This window comes from Lepisma saccharinum, chromosome 5 (assembly GCF_977018435.1).
Source record: "Lepisma saccharinum chromosome 5, izLepSacc3.1, whole genome shotgun sequence".
Classification (NCBI taxonomy): domain Eukaryota; kingdom Metazoa; phylum Arthropoda; class Insecta; order Zygentoma; family Lepismatidae; genus Lepisma; species Lepisma saccharinum.
The window spans coordinates 11603413-11624811 of NC_139233.1; the positions used below are offsets into that span (position 1 = coordinate 11603413).

The 21399-nt window shown below is 38.5% G+C and overlaps 1 protein-coding gene across 1 annotated transcript in view; it reads left to right on the forward strand.

Annotated features, from left to right (window-relative positions):
* Positions 1-2283: 2283 nt before the first annotated feature.
* LOC145988218 (solute carrier family 15 member 1-like) overlaps positions 2284-21399 on the forward strand; it is an 87401-nt gene continuing 68285 nt past the window's right edge. The window contains exon 1 of the mRNA XM_083123062.1: positions 2284-2509. Coding sequence (XP_082979188.1) covers positions 2417-2509 — 93 coding nt within the window. The 5' untranslated portion in view covers positions 2284-2416. The remainder of the gene's footprint in view (positions 2510-21399) is intronic.

The window sequence follows — 21399 nt, forward strand, 5'->3', positions numbered from 1 at the left end:
ACCACGGGCCTGAAATTGACTTCAGTTCAATATCATCGACGGTCACCGTCTGCATAAATTCCACCTTGACGTACACGTCATCTGATCTTATTGTCTCTGTCAAATTACGTCACTAGGACTGGCCAATTGCACTTGAACTTAATGAATGATCAGTGCCGGATTAACCATAAAGCAAAGAAAGCAGCCACTTTAGGGCCCCGAAGCGGGCCCCGCCAGGGGCCTGTGTGCATGGACGTCTGCAGGATGTTTTCCATGGAGGGGCAAGGAAGATATTTTTCCAGGGGGGGCAAACAAGGCACATTTCCCCAATAATAGTATTGTTTCCTCAAAAACTATTGCTTAAATTTGAATTTATCATATTCATACAATAATTAATACATATTGTTGTGGCTGAAATGAAATTATATGTCAAATATATATAATTTTTGGTTGACTTTTTTTCCAAGGGGGGGGGCACGGCCTCCCCCTTGGCCCCCTTCCGGACGCCCATGCCTGTGTGAGAGCAATCTCGGACAGAAAAAACCAAAAGTTTAATATAATAAACGATTGATATCGATAACAGCTTCTTCTTTGGACGTTTGCTTTTTAAATGTTGTCCTTAATGTAAAATCGTTATTTTCGTTAGTCAAGATTAGAAAAGCATATTTGTCACTGATGATCCCCAATGCTACCGAGGAAAGATCATTCTCAAAAATGAAGATTATTAAAAACTGCCATAGGTCTACAATGGTGCAAAACAGACTCTCTATCAGGGGCGGCGCGTGCCTTTTCAGTCAGGCAGGGCACATTTTTCTTTTGGGTGGGGAGGGGGAGGCAGTTAACCTCTATATTCCTCTTTAAGGTTTTTGAGGGGAGTTCCTTGATATGGAGTAAGTAAATTGTTCGAACAATTTGGAATAAAATTAACATTCTGATCAAGATATCTCTCCAAAGAGCATTAAATACTCACTACGTAGGAATACGAAAAATCAGCAACATATGGAACAAATTACATGAATAAAAAAAAAACTCGAATACTGACGTCGGAACCCTATACGCTTGCAGTAACTAAACTTTGGGTAGATACTGGAATGATTAGGAAAATGTTACATTGCAGTTTCTCTTCCATTGTCAATGAATTGAAAGGCGTAGATATTAAAGTTTCTACATGATTCAATGTCATATTCACCAAGTATCCACTAATATCAATGACTAACTAGGAAGATGATGCAACGTTAAGTTCAGTTACAACACTTTACATTGGCCATGTACCCCCAAAAAGTTCTTTTATACTTACGAAGATATTCTGCAAGTCAAGTTGCTGGAACACAGACACAATTACACAAATAAATAAACACCTACAGTAACTATAAACTCGCGAAAAACTAATTATTTCATAAGCGACCAATACGCACAGATGGAACGCAACGCAAACTCACACACTAACTCAAATCCAAATCCGTATTACAATGGGAAGAAAGAAGGATCTTTTTGAAAATACGAGGGACTAGTGCAATAAAAAGTGTTGTCAACTTTTCAGGTCGCCGGAACAAGCGCAAAGAAAAGCATTCGAGGGATTTTTTTCTATCTTATTGCTGCAGGCTGCAAGAACGAATGAACTGCCTGCCAAGCGTTGGAAACACTGAACCGTGAACGAGGTAAACATGAATGGGCAGGGCACCTCGTTCACTGCCCAGAGACGGCTACGAATTTTGCGCTTTTCCATTGTGAGGGGACCGTCCCTTGCCTATGCTGCAAATGTTTGGATCAGTCAGTGACGTCACGTCTCCGGGCAGAGCTGAGATTGGACTCTCTCCAACAGGACGGAGAAATATATTAACCTCGCACAGGGTGCATACCCTGTAAGACTGGTTGCTGCAACGTAGGGGTTGAGGGAAAAAAACAAAAAAAAATATTGAGGCGTATATACCGGTCGTCTATTCAGATGAACTTTTTTTGTTAAAATTGTTGTGGGGCAGTGCCCTAGTTGCCCTTTATGTAGCATCGCCACTGCTCTCTATTATGGCCAGTGAAAATGACGTTCTGCAAAAGTTAGAGTTTGAAGACGTTCTAAGTAGTTTTGTGTCAAAGAAACTCAGGAAAGTAAATTTGTAAGTAATACTCTACCACATTTCTGTTATTGTCAAATTTGACGACTCTCATTTTTAGAAGTGGACTGAACTAATTGAACGACTGATCTTATTGTCTCTTTAAATTACGTCACTAGGACTGGCCAATTGCACTTGAACTTAATGAATGAATCATTCAGAATGATGTATCTTTGCTTTAGACTATAAACTTGGGTCATGGCAGATAATCCTTGGCAGAAATAAACAAAAATACACCTATATACATAGCGTAGGTAAATGAAGAAACAGTGTAGTTATTAGTGCTACAGTCGTGGTCCAAATGCATTTGGTAACAGCAAATCTCTGAGATGGAAGACAACACACGAGATTTAACAGGTGAAACCGCGCCTATGTCTGAAGGTGAGGAATCATCTGATGAATTTGATGAAGAGACACAAGAAGTAAGTAATTTACCTAACATAGAACTTTAAATTTTACATAATCAATTAAAATGCCGTGACATTTTACAATTTTTTGAAAATTTCTAATGCTAAGATATCGGCTAATGCTAAGATATCGGCTGAGAACGCTAGCAGGTTAGGTTAGGTCTTGTATCTTTGTTGTGTTTACACTATCAAAGTTTGTTTTAAGTTCACTTTATGCACAGAGGACTGGACCTACAGTTTAAAGTATATGAATTCCTACGTGGCTCCACTGGGTTACTGGGTATCAAACCCGGGATTCCTTGATTACAAGGCGACCACTATGCCATCTGGGAGGCTTTTGGTACTATTATCGTATGAGGGAAACACCTACGAATCATATATTTCGGACTTCTTTACATTGCTAACGTGTTATTTTCGAATGTGGAACATTTCTTAAGGTGAAATAATGCATTTCTAACTAAGATAATGTCTATTTCTTCTATTTACGAGTACTTACTGTTACTTGTTGTTTCGAATCTGTAACACATTATGGCCGTGATAGCGTACTGGTTCAGGGGGCGTTCTGAGAGTGTTTTGTCGATTTATGCAGTGTTGCAACCTCGTTCACCGGAAAATATCTACTTTCGTGCCCGGATTTGAAATTATGCTAATACGTCGCAAACCATTGACGTTAGCCTCACAAACCATTGACGTTAGCCCCACAAACCATTGACGTTAGCCCCAGAAACCATTGACGTTAGCCCCAGAAACCATTCACGTTAGCCCCAAAAACCATTCACGTTAGCCCCAAAAGCCATTCACGTTAGCCACAAAAACCATTCACGTTAGCCCCAAAAACCATTTTCCGTAAGGTTAGGTTAGGTTAAGTTAGGTTAGGCAAGCATAGTTAAAAGAAAATTAAAAATACTCAACACGTCATGTTCTAGTGAAAACACGGCGAGGCTGAAACACTGGCTACGGGGTTGCATCATCTTAACACACGGAACATTGCACTCTCATGCAGAAAGCAAATGGCGGGAGCAGAAACAGCGTGTCGGACAGAGATTTTCGCAGAAAACAACACGCATTCACATTAAAATGGATCAAATCTACATTCACATTAAAATGGATCAAATCTACATTCAGGAACTTCCACAACGCTAAAGAAAATGATTTCCGTAAGTACTTTCTCCTGTACATTTGAAGGAAATTTGAAGGAATCCGTTTCCCTCATACGATAATGTTACCAGGCTTTTTTTTACATCATGAATTGTAATTTCTCTTAATTTACGTACGTACGTTTAGTTAGCAGTGGCGTAGCATGTACATTTCGGGTGGGAACGCCAAGTCCGAAGGAAGAGTCGGCCCTTTCTTGCTTAATAATTTACTTATGGTATTAGTCGCCACGGCAGTAGCGAAGCGTAGTCTTACGAAGGAGGCAAGCAATGTTTCAGTACAACAAAACATGTAGTACAACGACAAGCCGAGGGGAAAGATTCAAGGTTTATAGCCTCATTTACCCAGTCGCTGGATTTGTCAAAATATCGTAATAAAGTGACTGTACTAAAAATAAACCATATGATCCGCAAACGTCACATTTACTTTTTTAAAAAAATCCAGGTAACGTTATTCATATGATATTAAACGTTTTGCATATGCGAACTTTCCGCATACGACTAAAGGGAGACGGAATTTCTTACTTACTTATTAGTACCTTTATTTGTTCATTATTATTTAATATGGTCAAACGGTGACCAAACCGATTTAGATAAAAAAAAATGGGAATCATTTGTTTATTTTACGCTGCATGATGTAATTTAGTATTTTTGGGCACCCTAAAAACCGCATTGGAGTAACTTAAACACTAAATAAATAGTTAAACACAAACAATAAAAAATTCATTTCAAAGCAAAGAAACACATGCATAGACGATGTACTCACCACAATAAATTTCAAACTCTTGGTGTTGGTCGACCCCCTTCCACGATTTTCATTTTAACACTTATCTCTCTCGAGCTAAACGAAGCAATTTTCAATTGCTCAATAATACACCCGCACTTCACATCAACCGTTCCTAAATTAACGACTCTTATAAAATGCTTGGCTTTGTTTTAAGAAACTCCAAAGATTTATTTAATATCAACTCTTTAGTATATTTATTTAATAATATTGTACGAGCAAAATTAGAATACGGGAGTACGGTATGGAACCCATATATCTCATGCCATATCAATAAAATTGAAAAAATTCAGAACAAATTTTTACGACATATTTACTACAAAAAATACAAGAGATCTTCATATGCAGATCGCATCTCCTATATTAAATTACTAAATGAATTCTCATGTGATACACTTCAACGAAGACGCGAAACGGCTGACCATATATTCCTATACAAAGTTGTCAATGGTATACTTGAGTGTGAAAATCTTATACAGCTGATAAACTTTAACGTCAATTATAAGGTATTAAGAGTACGACAACCATTTTACTGCAATAAATCAAACACAAAATTCCATCAAAATTCTCCAATCATTAGATTATTAAGTAAACATAATAATATTGTCCCGAATGGAATTGATTTGGATTTTGCTTTTAATATTAAAAACTATCTATATAGTTTAAACAACATATTAGATATAATATACAAATAAAACAGATCTAATTCTAGAGTGATTTATTTATAGTCTCAAATACAATTTATAGCTTTCCAAATTTTGTATACATATAAACGAATTCAAATTTGAACTTTTGCTTTGTATTGATTATTCCTGCTTCCTATTTAAATAGTGGTATTCGTATAATTTCTTTATTCTTCTCAAGTTTTATAGTTTGTTACTTGTTTATGTTTTGTTTCTTCTGTCCTTTAGTTTTCTCCTCTGTTCAAAATTTGTAATATGTATATGTATGTAATTTTTTGTATTTGTGTAACTTTTGTATTTGTATAACTTTTTGTATTCATATTTATCTAATGTTTTGTGTAATAATTACTATGTGTTTGCATCATGTATTATATTTATGTAAACTATACTGTATATAGCCTATTGTAATTGGAGCATTCGCTCTGTTATAGGTGATTGGTTAATAAATAAATAAATAAATACGCGTTCATTCCGATAAATTCACAGCACAAAACACGAAGCAACAAACACTCACACTATCCCACGCGCTTTCCACAACTGCAAATGCAAGCATCCACACAAGATCACTTTGAAAATCTCTGAAACAACAGAAAGTGATACCAACCTATTTCCTTAATTTTATCCGTCACAAAGGAAAGATATATCAGTTTGGAGATAAAAATTACGCGGAGGAATCAGACTCATTTCAGCAGAACGAGTATGTACATTAATATTTAAGTAATAAAGTGTCATTCAATGGCGTGCCCGGGGCGAAGGGGGGGGGTGGATGGTAGACATAACCCCCTTTTGGCCCAGTATATCTAAGAAAAAACGTCAAAGGAAGGAAAAGATGACAAAATGGGGACCGTAAAAAGACCCTAGGAACACCACTTGCGTCATAATAATAGAGCTTAAAACATATTCGGGCCTCCCCGATGGCGCAGTGGTAGTGTCGTCGCCTTGTAATCAAGGGGTTCCGGGTTCGATACCCGGTGGAGGCACAAGTGTTTCAGATCCCATTTTAAACTGTAGGTCCAGTCCCGATTAGCCTTACTGTGCATAAAGTGGACTTAAAACAATAAATCAATCAATCAATCATTAAAACATATTCTTGTGCTCATAATATGCAGAATGTATACGATTTACTTCTATGCCATGTACAAATATCAGTAGATAATTCTTTCTCAGATAGCTTTATTTTCACCCCAAGTTTTATTCAAAAGCAGTCAATTTATTGATTGTAAAATTTGTGAAAGAGCTCACTTGAATTACTGCGTAAATAATTTGGCAGTTGCAAACACTGGTAGCGGTCAACACTTCTGGCGTAATTTGAGCTGGACCGACCAGGAAGCAGGGTGCAGGACCAAGGTCCGTCCAATCTTCCCTCCCTCCCTGAGAAAACTCTTCACGGGGGTGCAGAAATTCCACTGCCCCAACTCCCAATGTCAACTTTTTTTACGCGTTTTACATTTCGCGAAATCTAAAATAATTTGTAATATAATATGATGATATATATGGAATTTAGAACAGTGATAATAACTTCTTTTAGTTATTTTATGACTAACAATTATTATTATATTTGCGATCTTGTTTACGTGTTCATGAAGACAAATATTCGTTACTAGTTTTTGCTGGCAACGTACCCATAGATGAATCCTTCTGCTTTCGGTTGAACTCGGCTATTTTCGGGAATCACGCAAGCTCGGAAAGCACAGCTTTTTGAAGAAGCTTTGTGGACGGGTTCCACCAGAATTTCACGCTTCGCCATGTGACTCCTTCGGAGGCCTTATTTTCCCGCAGAACGGCTGCAAGCATTGAGGCTGGTGCTTGCTACAGAGCTGCTGGGGGAGTTTGCGGCCGCATTTTTTCGCGAAATCGAGTGCGATGGAAACTAAATACGGTTAGAACATTAAGTACATTAAATGATATTCGAATTATGCAAGCAGTGCTTGCATTGCTTGTACTATATCTTCGCCTCTGCGCCACGGGTATTATGTGCCTGAAGTAAGCTGGGTTTTCAATAAAACATCATCATTGCTTGTTTTAGCTAGAAAATTAGATGCCTCACTATGCCACAGATGTTTTGAACTCTGGTGTTCTATACCTTTTTTTATATCTTTCTGCATGACGCAAGTCATTAAAAACCTACCTGAATCACAAGCGCCTCTGCACAACAGTAGACGTCATTGTTGTGGGCGATCCAACTACTGATTGATTTGGTTTATTTTACTTCGCTTTTCTACCACTTTTGGTTAATTGCGAATATGAATATGAGTGATGATATTGATGAAGGGACACTGACAAATAACACCCGTGCTCACGCCGGGATTCGAATCAGGGACCTCTGTCGTCTTGGCGCACTGTGAAAAGCAGAGTGGATGATCCAAATATCGTACACTCTACTGACGTAACAGTGCCGATTAGTAATTCAGACCACTGTTTATTACATCTTGAGAACGCTTATAAACATTTTAAAATAATTTTCTCCAGAGACCATTCGATGTTAAGAGTTTTCAAATGAATGCTAAACATTTCCATTCACACAATATTAAGTAGTTAGATAATAACGAAAAAATACAATAAGAAAATAATAGTTTTGCGGGTTAAGTGGTAGAGCAGCCACAGACTGAATTTCTATCACGAGGACTCCACAAACTTATTTGACAAAAACTGTGTTGATCTTTTAGTTTCTAATACACATCGGTGTTCGTTAGATAAATTATACAATGCAGTGGCCATTAAGAAGCAGTATATTTGAGATTGGTAAAGTTACGTCAGTCAATATTGCGTATTGTAGCATCACACAGCACGAGTTGCATGAGCGCGAAGAGCAAAGAACCGGGTAGGAATTCTGCCGCTGTGGTCTGCTTCAGAAGGCAGGAAGGGTCACATGAACCAATCACGGTAGACCTCTCGTACGCCGGCGTAAGAGAGCCTATTTACGCGCGTGCTGTAGAAATGGAAGCTTTCCCTCCATAAAGGCAGCAAAGAATATAGGAGTCCTGTACGCCGAACCTGCTCGGCGTCCGGCCGGGAAAGGCATTGAAAAGAGATGCTAGAACGAGTGTTGAGAGTGGAGCGTTGCAAGCGGATCGCGAAAAATAGCCATTATAATGCCATGAAGGTCAAACATATATGAAATTAGTCACGTTTTACTTTATAATCACAGCATTTAAGCATTTTTGAAATTTTAAATCTGGGAACGCCCGGCGTACGGGCGTACTATAACGCTACGCCACTGTTAGTTAGGTGTGCGTAAAGTTAGTTTAGTTTGTTAAGAAAAAGCCAGGCCAGGTTAGGTTATTACAAAAGTACACAGCGACAGTGTTTAGTGAAGTCGACTTCTGACTAGCTTGAAAGTCGAAGCTCAAAAAAATATTGAATGTTGGTTATTTTATCAACGTCGCTGATTTGTACTACTGTAATAACCACGACGAAGAAGATAGCAATAGTTGGGGAAGAAAGGAAATAGGAGAAAGCATCCGTACCCTTCGTGTAAGGTAGTCAACAAAAATTCAAACAAGAACTTTAAAAAATGGATTTTAAATTCGCACTATACATGTGTTGATTAAAATTAATCCTCTATCTCTTGTATTATAATTTTACAAGATGGCGATGGTCCAAAGTCGACCTCCGTGGCTGAATGATGAGCTACAGCACCAGGGGTTCCGTGTTCGAATCTTGGATAAGACATTAATGTCTGTATTTGTCTGTCCTGAATGAAAAAGAGAAATAAGCAAAACTCATTTATTTATTTATTTATTTAACAGAAGATTCCAATTACAGCGTTAGCCATTTTGCATTGGAACGTATTCACAACAGAAAATAACGGCAAAAATAATAACATAAAACAATTAAAATGATAACATAGATTAAAATTACATGTAGTTAAGAGACTTAGATACTTTTAGTTAACAGTCTTCTATCATATGAGAAAGACAATGACAGAGGAAGCTGAAGCTTAGAGGATTTCTTTATATCACTAAAAAAAAGTCGGTAGGTCGTCTGACTGCAGGCGGGAGAACCGGGTTCGATTCCCTGGTACGTGATTTCAGATGCGATTTTTTCCAGCAATGTAGCGACTATGGGGTTGAACATAAAGGCGACCGGAGCGTGGTGCTGATCACATCGCATCCACAAATGAACGAGATGCGATTGTGAATGTGTGCGGCCCTACCTCCACATCTTCCATGTGCTTTCACGGCATGTTGTAATGTGCGGGGGTGGGAGAGGAGCTACAAATCTTGAGAGAGAACATTGAATTCTTCCTATAACGTCAATAATTCACAGTTATTTATATCTAGGGTGACCATAATATTTTAACCCCAAAACGCGATGTCCCAAGGAGGCAAGTTTACCCCCATCCTTAAAATTTTGTTAGGCCAAATTATAAAATTATTGTTATTATTAACGTATTATTATTTATTAAAGTATGGATCTCATAAATTATACATACAATAAAACGAAATATGATCTTCAAAGGTATTAATTATTATTATTATTAATAATAATAATATTATCTGGGTATAGTTAGCAGTGGCGTCTCGTGGCCTCAAATTTAGCCGGGGCTTATTTTTTAAAGAATTTAAAATATAATGATAATTCACATGAATTACAAAAAATAGGTATTTTTTTCTTCTAGACTACAAAACTGGACTTACTTTTTTGAAAGAATTTAAAATATAATGACAATTCACATGATTACAAAAGAAACAGGTATTGTTGTGAAACATACCTTTCTACGAACGTTGACTCCTGTTCTTCTACTCAGCAAATTTTGTTATTACTTTTTCGTTGAAGCCCTCTATGTTTGAAATGTATTCTATCTCTATTGTAAGCAAGTGCCAAGGCATTTGGTCTGTCTTGTCCCATTGCATTTCTTAAGCAGGTTTTAATACGTTTCAATGTGCTGAAACATCGTTCAGATTCAGCTGTTGCCACTGGAGTTATTAAAACTATGTTTGTCATTTTTACTGTTTTTGAAAAGGTACCCTCTAAATAATTTTAAATAAAAAATGAATGCAATCTACTGATAGAGTTTATGTTTTTCAACTCTTCACTACAATAAAGAACACGCAGTTACCTCTTCTATGAAGGGATAATAAATCTAGGAAGATACCTCTGTTTACAGATTGTTCTCTTTCATTATGTCCTCGTAGAGCAAGTTTATGTAGACCACAGAATTTTAAACAATCGATAATTCTATTTGTATGATAATCATGTGTTATTTTCATTTAAATGTCACATCAAGAACACAGCGTTTAGCGCGCATAGCAACATGCATTTGTTTTCTTTATACGCACGCCAGTAAGAACGTTGCGCCAGTCAGGCGAGAGCAAGGTACCTTTATAAGGTACGCCATTCCCGAGGTTCCGAGATTTTCTCCCATGATTCTGTGCGCGCTATGACGTCATTAAGAGGACAGAATGGAACTTACTACGTTATCGTATACGGAAGCTTGAGATAAATGGGTCGATTATTTACTTATACACACTTTTTCTTGAATGCCGGTAGAATGAGAACAAATCAACCTCTTTGTGCTCTTGCCACGTGCAATAATAATAGAAGAAAATCGCCTGGAATAAAGTGATCATCGCTTCCCAAAAAGTTGCTGTAGCAGGATTGATTCAATTTGTTCCTCCAAATTTCGGACTTACTCAGTGGTGCAACCACAGGGGAGGGCAGGGGAATTGTCCCCCAACCGTCGACGGAAGTCAATTCTAGGGGGGGCAAACATTGATGGCCAAAGGCACTTGCATGGGGCACAGAGGAGAAATTGCCCCCTTCTATTTCAAATTTTATACAAATAAAAATACATTTCGTAAAATTTTATTGCTCGCTTGCTTGCAGTGCCAGCCTTTCTCAGTCTCGTCAAGTTCAGAGACGTAACTAGGGGGCGTCGGGAGTCGGCCATGGGCGCCAAATAATCTAATTTTAAAAAAATGTGAAAGAGAGAATGCCTTGGCGCCATGTGATATTATTTGTTCCTTCTTAAATCAATATTGTTTTAAATTGCAAAAATTGGATCAAAAAATTTTCTTTCTCGCTTCGCTCGCAATATAATTGTTTTTTGTAATGTGATGTATTTAAATAATATGTTTTGTATATATGTAATGACGAAAAACTTTGAATACGTACATAATTTAGTGTTAGCATCTTGCATACGTATTTTCTTATTTTATGTCGCTCCATGTTGCATTTCTGTAAAACATATGAAAGTTATACATGTTATATGTACAAAAAAAGTATCTTCGGCATGCATTTATCATTCATTTTCTGCCATTCAAAAATACAGTTTGTGTGCTTGTTTTAAAAAAAATTCTGGTGTTGAAAAAATATTTCAAATCGTTTGTTCCAAATAAATGCTTTAGCACAGACATCTACCTCCCTTTTGCGTAATTTATGAGGATAATAACGTCTTTGATACTACTACTACTACCACTAGTAATAATAATGCCATTATTAATGTTATTATTATTACTATTATTATTATTGGTACGTTTATCCTGGCACTTTCTCACTCCAGATGAAACTTTGTGGTTGCGCCTCCGGCCTTATCTTCCACACTCACCTTCCTTGCATTTACCTCCGATTATTAGAAGTATCATTCGACCGAAAAGCAATCTCTGACTGTTGGCTGATACATGCGACGTGCCTAAAATACAGGAAAACGTAACAGCATAATCGTTCCATTATTTTTGTTTTCTATTTGTATTGCTTTTATTTGAAGTATAATTTACCCTTTGGGTAATCGCAAAGATGAAAATGAATGGTGAGTAGATTAAATGGATGATCACAAATCCATGTGGATCACAAACAGTACAGAGTACTACACAGATTGTTGGCCCACATGCCTAGTAAGCCCGAAAAGAATGAAGTTCCTAGGATATATTACCTGGAAGAAATATTGCTATTTGAATGTTTCCCGAAAAGACACCCTTTATACAATAGCCATCATCTAATTCATTCACCGGCTCGGTAGCCGAGGGCGTTAAGTGGTCGACTTTCGATTTCGCCTCCGAAGTTCCGGGTTCAAATCCCAGCATGAGCATAGGTGTTCTCTGCGAGTCAGGCACGTATCCAGGAATTCCTTTCGTGGGGGACTAAACACCATATTTTTAAGGGGTATAGATAAAACCTCACAATTGTATGTTTAAGGCCAATGGTGGCAATTGGGTTTAAAACGGGAGTGGGGGTGCAAGAAAAGTTTACTTTCTCTTCCCTTGGCATACAAGGGTTAGCATAAAGAGGTCATAGTGTGAAGGCAAAAAAATGGGGAGCAACTATCCCCAAAATCGTCGCCACTGTTCAAGGCTGCCAAATTATTCAGAACGTGAAATCGGAACATTTATTACCACTCAACTCCTCTGTTTCCATGCATTAACATTGTGTGCCGGAACCATCTCAGTATTTGTGTTTGTCCATTTCTTATCATCAGACATCAAAACATCTATGGCGTCTTCGAGTGTTTTTACGAAGCTGTTACACACGCACGGGATGGACAATCCACTCGACAACGCGAGACTCAAACTGTGGGCTGCGAACTGGACGCAGAAATTTCTCGAATATTTCTCTCTGATTCGAGCCTGAACACCACTACTGTGTCTTGTCCTCCCATGTTTACAGTTCTTATAAAAGCCGAAACTCACCAAATTATTCATATTGAAGCCTAAGCACTCGCAAGTGTTCACAATTGTCTGTCACAACTTCCGCAGTCTTGTCATATATTGGCACAAAACAAAGTAAGTCTTCTCGAATACAGTTCGAAACAATTAATTCACAATGAAAACCCTTCCGATCCCAACACATCTAGTGTTTCTTCTCCCAATATGATTAAATGCTTACTCATTTATCTCCAGTGACGTGCCCAAGGGAGGGTTGGTGAGGTCATAACCCAATTTGACCAGGTATTCCTTAAAAAAAAAGAACGTCAAAGAGAGGAAAAGATGGCAAAATAAGGACTGACCACCAAAAATTGTATGCATAACCCTCCTCTTCTAAAATTCTGGGAAAATTTGGTCCGGGCACAACTAACTCATCACTCAAAACTTTGATTTTCAGTTGATCTGTGCAGCTTATTTCTTTTTTAATTAACCGCTCCAATACCTGTTACTGCTTAAATATTCACTTCGATCTCTTCGGCCCTCGACCCGAACTAGCACTACACTGAGGCTCCGGAAATTCCGCTGTCGTTAATGTCTTCTGCTTTGGACCCGAACTAGAACTAGTAGTAGACTTCGTTACTTTATGGTATTTAGTCCTTTTCATTTTCGAATCACTAGATCTTATAAAGCCACCAATAGACTGTATGAACTATCACACTTACCTTTGAATACTCATTAACCGATTCTGTTGTACAGATCAACCTGGAAATTGAAGCCGCGTATTTTAACCTCATTATATTCTAAAACGTTCCACAGATAAAACGATTCGTTAATGTTGCCAGTAGTTCAACTCCTTCTCTTATTCAAGAACGTTCCCTGTCGCGCTTTCCAGAGATTAAAAAATTACAATGAATCGTCCTACGTGTGGCGCTACGTTTCCAGCTTCCAAATGCTGACAAGTCTTTGTATAGTGTTGCGACAACACCGAAAGCGCAAGAAAAGTTTTAATGGAATATTATCAACAACAGGCTTATAGAACATTCTCCGTGTTGCCTTGGTAAGTATTTCTCTCCTTATATATTATCGGCACACTATTCAAGAAAACAAAAACCTAATTTTGCCGGATCCTGTGGCTGAGTGGTTAGCACATCGCGCTGGGACGCCAAGGGTCCCGGGTTCGAATCACGCTCAGCCATGGTTGTATGTGAATGTCCATTTATCATTTTCATCATTTCATCACTCATTCCCATCTTCGTAAATTAGCTAAGAGGAACAAAACGCGAAGTAAAATAAAATAAATCAAATCCAAAAAAACAACTAATTTTATGTAGTGTAAACTGAAAAAATTAAGGGGGGCTCCAGCCCCCTGATCCCTCCTTGGGTGCGCGCTATTAACAATAACAGGGTTATAGAACATTCTGTGTCTTGGCTCGAAAATTATTTATCTCAAATTATCATCACATTATTTAAGAAGCCATGAACCTAATTTTATGTAGCGTAATTTCTGAATGGGGTGCTGGAGCCCCCTGATTCCCACCTTGGATACGTGCTTGACTCGATAATTATTTCTCTCCTTAAATTATCGTCACGTTATTTTATTTCACACCACAAGAAACCAAAAACCTCATTTTAACTATTGTAAACCGCAAACTTTCGGGGGGTTCGAGCCCCCTAAGCTCCCCCTTGGATACGTGCCTGCTGCGAGTGTCCCTTCATCAATTCAAACTAATCATCACTCATCCTGTTCGTCGCGATTAGCCAAAAATGGAAGAAGACACTAAATAACAAAAACAAATTTATCCTCATCGTGACGATCAACTGGAGAATCTGAAAAGTAGCGTAAAAATATTAAAGGGAAATTCCAGGATATTCAGTAAAAAGTCATATAAGAATATGCCCGGACAAGAACTTTGCTTAGAATTAGACATTTAAAATAAATGCAATAGGTTAGCTGGAAAGAAAAGCTGGCAGTGGACTACAGCCTACAGGGACAAGATATCACGCATATAATGTATGAAAAATAAACTATGCATTGTTTCGGAATAAGTGTATTATTCTATCGCGTATTTGATCTCTTGTTGTCAAATTAAATTAACAGCTTTGGTGTATAATATCAAAAGATGCATGAAAACACAGCGTTTCATGGGCCATCTGCTACATTCTACGCATAGCTTTCTTCCGCTCGTGTCCGCTTGGTGACGTCACAAGCTCTAGCCAATAACGTGCAAGTCGCGGAGTGGCCCCCTCTGAGGCGAGAGCGCGCGAACGGTGTGGCTGCTCGGACGTTTTATGCAAAAGCAGCTCCGGTGTGCATTGCGATATATACCATAATATATTTGTTATTTGTAGTACTCGTGGTAGTGAATAAAACATCAAAAACACAAACATATGGTCCTCCGTCGAGCCGCATAGTGATACGAATCAGTGCACAAACATTATCACGCGTACGTACAAGTTGATTGTGCAACGATCATTCAGCAGACTTCAGTGATTACGCAGTTTCATCCAGCAGCGTTGCCGCATCGACCACCAGCGACACCCGGAAAGCATTGCTTCACACAGCATCGTGAGCGCCGCAGAAAACACTTCAGCGACTTGGCAACAAGCAGGTCAGTTGCATGCTCATTTTTATGTCTGGCTCTTTTTACGTCAATTTCAATTCCTTGTTTTCCTTGTATCCCGTAATAAACACGCACAACAATGGAAGAATTACAATCGTTAGTAAAGCAAAGGGGAACTCAAAAGGGACAGATGACAAGAATGCAAACATTTATACGTGCCTTTGACATTGAACATGGTAACGTAGAGGAAATATGCACCCGTTTACAGCACTTAGAAACAATATGGAATAAGATTCAAGACGTGCAGCAAGAGATAGACATCTTGTCTACTGATTCTTGTCAGGAAGAGGTATGGGCGGAAATAGAACAGCTGTATTTTTCGCTTAAGTCAACAATGAGAACAATCATTAAAGGTCACGAACTCGATAACACAGCAAAGCTTCAAAACAATGTAACGTCGGCTTCGAGTTCACACTTGAAACTTCCAACCGTGCATTTACCTACTTTTGAGGGGAATTATAAGCATTGGCTGGCGTATGAAGACACGTTTCGTTCGCTCATTCACGACAATAAAGACATTCCGCAAATACAGAAGTTTCAGTATCTGCGCACTTCGCTCAAGGGGGAAGCGTTGCGTCTCATTGAAAATCTTCAGATCAGCGAAGAAAATTACAAGGTTGCATGGGAGTTGTTATTAGAAAGATATTCGAACAAAAGGTTAATTGCAGCTTCGTACATTGATGAAATTCTTCACATTAAACCCGTACATAAAGAAAATGCAACAGAACTCAGGGAATTCGTCAATACAGCGACAAGTAATCTAAATGCACTTCGAGCGATACAAACAGACGCGTCGTTAGAAGACATGATTCTTACGCAACATTTCGTTTCACAAGTAGACGTTACAACAAGAAAGGCATGGGAATTACAATGCGCAGAATCTTCGTTTCCCACTTTGAAGGACTTTTTGTCATTTTTAGAAAAAAGATGCCAAGCGTTAGAATCCATCAAAAATACGGTCAATTCAACTTCTGATAAGAAACAAGCAGGCAAAAAATCGTACGTTAATTCAAAGCAAGACAAATTCACAAGAGCATACGTCACTACGTCGTCTCCAACGTGTCCATTTTGTAAACTGTCACATGCTATTTACAAATGTAAAGACTTCATTAATGCAAATCAAGTGCAGAAATATCAATGTTTGCGAGACAACAATATCTGTACTAATTGTTTAAAGATAGGACATTTTTCAAGCGTATGTAAATCAAGCTCATGTAGAAAATGCCGAAAGAACCAGAACACCTTATTGCACGTAGATCGCGCAACAGAAGCGTCAAGAAGATCGCAACAATCAGATACTCGTTCTGGTAACTCAGAGCCTTCTAACACAACTCAGTACAGTCAGAATGAATTTTCTTCACCGCAAGCTTCTTATTGCACAATAAAGGGAAAACCTCAGTCACAAGTTTTGCTAGCAACTGTGTTAGTTAAACTGAAAGATCGAACAGGAAGATGGGTAAAATGTAGAGGGTTATTAGACAGTGCCTCTCAATCGAATTTCGTAACTTCAGATATGGTTCAACAACTAGGGCTCGCGAAACAAAGAAGGGTCGTTCCAATAAGAGGAATAAACGGTGTCACATCAGAAACCAGATCAAGTGTTGAAGTATGTTTGCAATCCACAATAAACGATTTTTCTACAACCATAGAATGTGCAGTGTTGCCAACCATCACGGGCAATTTACCTACAGAAAAGGTTCCGTATGAAGAATGGAACATTCCTAAAAATATCGCATTGGCAGATCCTATGTTTGCTATTCCAGGCAAAATACAGTTATTATTAGGTGCAGATGTTTTCTTTCAAATATTGAAGCCAGAACGTATGACTCACCCAAAGAACTTCCCAGTACTTCAAGACACGCAATTGGGCTTCATTCTATCAGGACGCATCCCACAACAATGTAACGCCAACACATCGATTACTTCATGTTTCACAATGACAGATGACAATCTAAATAGGCAGATAAGAGCCTTTTGGGAGCTTGAAGAATTAGGAACATCGATGACAACAAGAGAAGAAATGGCATGCGAACAGCACTTTGTAAACCACACCACTCGTGACCATACAGGGCATTTCACGGTACATTTGCCTTTCAAGGAGTCTAAAGAAACATTAGGACAATCAGACAACCTAGCTTCAATCAGGTTTCATCAACTTGAAACTAAATTGCAACGTGAACCAGAATTACGCCAAGATTACGTAAAATTTATGCATGAATATGAAGAACTTGGACACATGAAACAAGTTGAAGAGGAACGTAACACCTCAGAAGGAGTCACGTATTACATGCCTCATCATGCTGTAGTAAAACCTAGCAATTCTACATCAAGGGTACGTGTCGTATTCAACGCGTCCGCCAAGACAGACAACGGAAAATCATTGAATGATATTCTCATGATTGGACCAACCATTCAACCTGATTTGATGTCCATAGTCTTAAGATTTAGAACATATCCAATCGCTTTCACGGCAGACATCAAAAAAATGTATCGAATGATACAAGTCCATCAAGATGATACTCCGTTACAGAGAATCTTATGGAGAGACACGCCAAACGAAGAGATCAAAATATTTGAATTACAGACTCTCACGTATGGGACAGCACCAGCATAATTTTTAGCAACACGCTGTATGCAGCAGCTAGCACAAGAAGAAAGTTGTAATTATCCTCAAGCAACGAACATTTTATCAGAGAGCTTTTATGTTGACAATTTAGCTAGTGGATCTCAAAATGTACAACAAGCGTCACAATTGCAAGCCGAACTCATCGAGCTACTAGCTAAAGGAGGATTTGTATTACGCAAATGGTGTTGTAATAACGCTGAGTTATTGAGATCGATTCCACCAGAATACAGAGAAGATAACTTTCCAGTCCAATTACATTCGCAAAAAGGATTAAACACACTAGGAATCTCTTGGAATCCTGTAGAAGACAAATTCATCGTTAGCAGTAAATTTACCTCTAGTACTACAACAGTCAGCATTTCCACTAAGCGTCAAATAACAGGCGTAATTTCATCCATTTTCGATCCATTAGGGCTTGTTAGTCCAATAGTCATCAAATACAAAATGTTTCTTCAACGTCTTTGGCAGAAAGAAGTTGATTGGGATCAACAACTGTCACCAGAATTAATTACTGAATGGCAGAAACTACAAGTGCAACTTCCACTCATCAATGAAATAAACGTCGAAAGATTTGTACTACAAGAAGGTAACGTGACACAAATACAATTGCATGGCTTTTCAGATGCAAGTGAAAAAGCATATGGCGCATGCTTATATATTCGCTCAAGCAATCAGCAAGGTCAAGTTTCAGTCAAACTTCTTTGTTCGAAGTCACGCGTAGCTCCAATAAAGAAAGTAACGTTACCCAGACTAGAACTTTGTGCAGCATTACTTTTAGCAGAACTCGTGCATAAAGCAATGCCAGCATTGCATTTGCAAATTGAAAGCATACATTTATGGACAGATTCTCAAATTGTTCTGTCCTGGATATCAGCATCACCTGCAAAATGGAAAACATTTGTAGGAAACAGCGTTTCTAGAATTCAGGATTTAACAGAAATCAGTAATTGGAAACATGTACCTTCAAACGATAATCCAGCTGATTTAATATCAAGAGGTGTTGATGCAAGCATCATGAAACAGTGTCCATTATGGTGGCAAGGACCCGAATGGTTGAAAGAGAATTCAGATTGGTGGCCTCATTCATCAATAAAGCTTGAAAATGAAGCACCAGAAATGAGACGAATATCAACATTATCATTGTTCATACAGAGCAAAGAGACTCACATCATTGACAAATTTTCAAAATTGTCTAAATTAATAAGAGTCGTGGCATATTGTCAACGGTTTATTTACAATCTCAAGAACTCTCATGAGAGACTGATTGGTCATCTCAAACACAATGAAGTGCAACGTGCATTACACACATGTATAAAAATTGCACAACAAGCGTTCTATTCAAAGGAAATCGAAGAACTTAACTCGAACCACGAACTTTCAAATAAAAGTTCTTTGAAAACATTGTATCCATTCTTAGACAAAGATCAGATGCTAAGAGTTGGAGGACGTCTGGATAACAGTCAATTATCATCATTTGACAGCAAGCATCAGATGATATTACCACCAAAAAGTAACCTTACAAAATTGATTGTCGAAGCAGAGCACAAAAGACTTCTACATGCAGGACCACAGCTATTATTAAGCTCTTTAAGAGACAAATATTGGATTCCACGTGGCAAACAAGTAGTTAAGAAAATACTACATAAATGCATAATCTGTTTTAAGCTAAAAAGTACAACTTCGTCGCAATTGATGGGACAATTACCTGCAGCTCGTGTTCAACCATCAAGACCATTTACCAATGTGGCTGTAGATTACGCTGGTCCAATACATGTCAAAACAGGAACCGTAAGAAGCAAAACAGTTACCAAATGCTACGTCGCCGTATTCATTTGTTTATCAACAAGAGCGATACATTTAGAAGCAGTCAGCAATCTCACCTCCGAGGCTTTTATTGCTACACTTAGACGTTTCACATCACGAAGAGGGAAGAGTAGTAATATATACAGTGACAATGGAACCAACTTTGTTGGCGCGAACAAAGAGTTACAAGAACTTTTACGACTATTTCAATCAGAAGCATTTAATAAGAAATTACAGGACTACTTATCACTAGAAGGTCTACAATGGCACTTTATGCCACCTGGATCACCACATTTTTCAGGACTCGCTGAGGCAGCAGTCAAATCAATGAAACATCATTTGGTAAGAATAATAGGCAAGTCATCGATAACATTCGAAGAATTGACAACATTATTGTGCCAGATAGAAGCGTGTTTAAATTCAAGACCCATTTCTGTAATCTCACAAGATCCAACAGATCCAACCCCACTTACACCTAGTCACTTCCTCATAGGTCATCCTTTATCCTCGTTACCCGAGCCAGACATCTCCGAATTACCAGTCAACAGACTGACAAGATGGCAGAGAATTCAGCAGTCTCACCAACAATTGTAGCGTCGTTGGTCGAAAGAATATTTACATGGACTACAACAGAGATCCAAGTGGACTCGTCAGCAGAAGATTCAAGCAGGTACCGTTGTGATACTGAAGGATGAAAGACTTCCTCCCCTTGTTTGGAATCTCGGCATCATTGAAGCAGCATATCCTGGTAAGGATGGACTTGTTCGAGTCGTCGATGTCAAGACTAAAGGAGGTGTATACAGAAGACCAGTCGTCAAGATTGTACCACTTCCCATCGAAGATGATTTTGAACAATAGTTTAGTGTAGTTTAGTGTCAATATAACAATTTGCAGTTATTAAGTGATCAAGTTTAATCACGTCGGAGAAGTACAGTATAATATTATTTTGGTCTATTGTACGACCAAGAGGGGGGAGAATGTATGATAATCATGTGTTATTTTCATTTAAATGTCACATCAAGAACACAGCGTTTAGCACGCATGGCAACATGCATTTGTTTTCTTTATACGCACGCCAGTAAGAACGTTGCGCCAGTCAGGCGAGAGCGCGCGAACAGTGTGGCTGCTCGGACGTTTTATGCAAAAGCAGCTCCGGTGTGCATTGCGATATATACCATAATATATTTGTTATTTGTAGTACTCGTGGTAGTGAATAAAACATCAAAAACACAAACACTATTTAATATATGCCTATTTTTCCGGACAAATTCATTGTGTCTTGTAATTGACAGCCTATGTCCTTCATCAATTTGTGTTCGAACATCAACCCTGCCAAACTCACTCAAATATAGCAAATGAAAGCCACCAAAACACTACAGAACAACACGCGAGATCGAACGCGACGCAACGGAAGTAGCCCCGAATCAGCACTCAAATCCATTGCACTCTCCCCTCCTCTCTCTGCTAGCATGTGACCTTCACTGTAGCGTAGGTGGGTGTAGGCCACGCCTTCCTTTGCGACGTGCCCCGAAAGCGATAATTGACATCAATGCCGCTAGGAGCGCTGTCGTATCCATTGCAACAGACGATGAATTTACGTGGGTAAAAATCGCCTTTTAAAAGACTGTGTGATAGTTATGCATCATGGTGA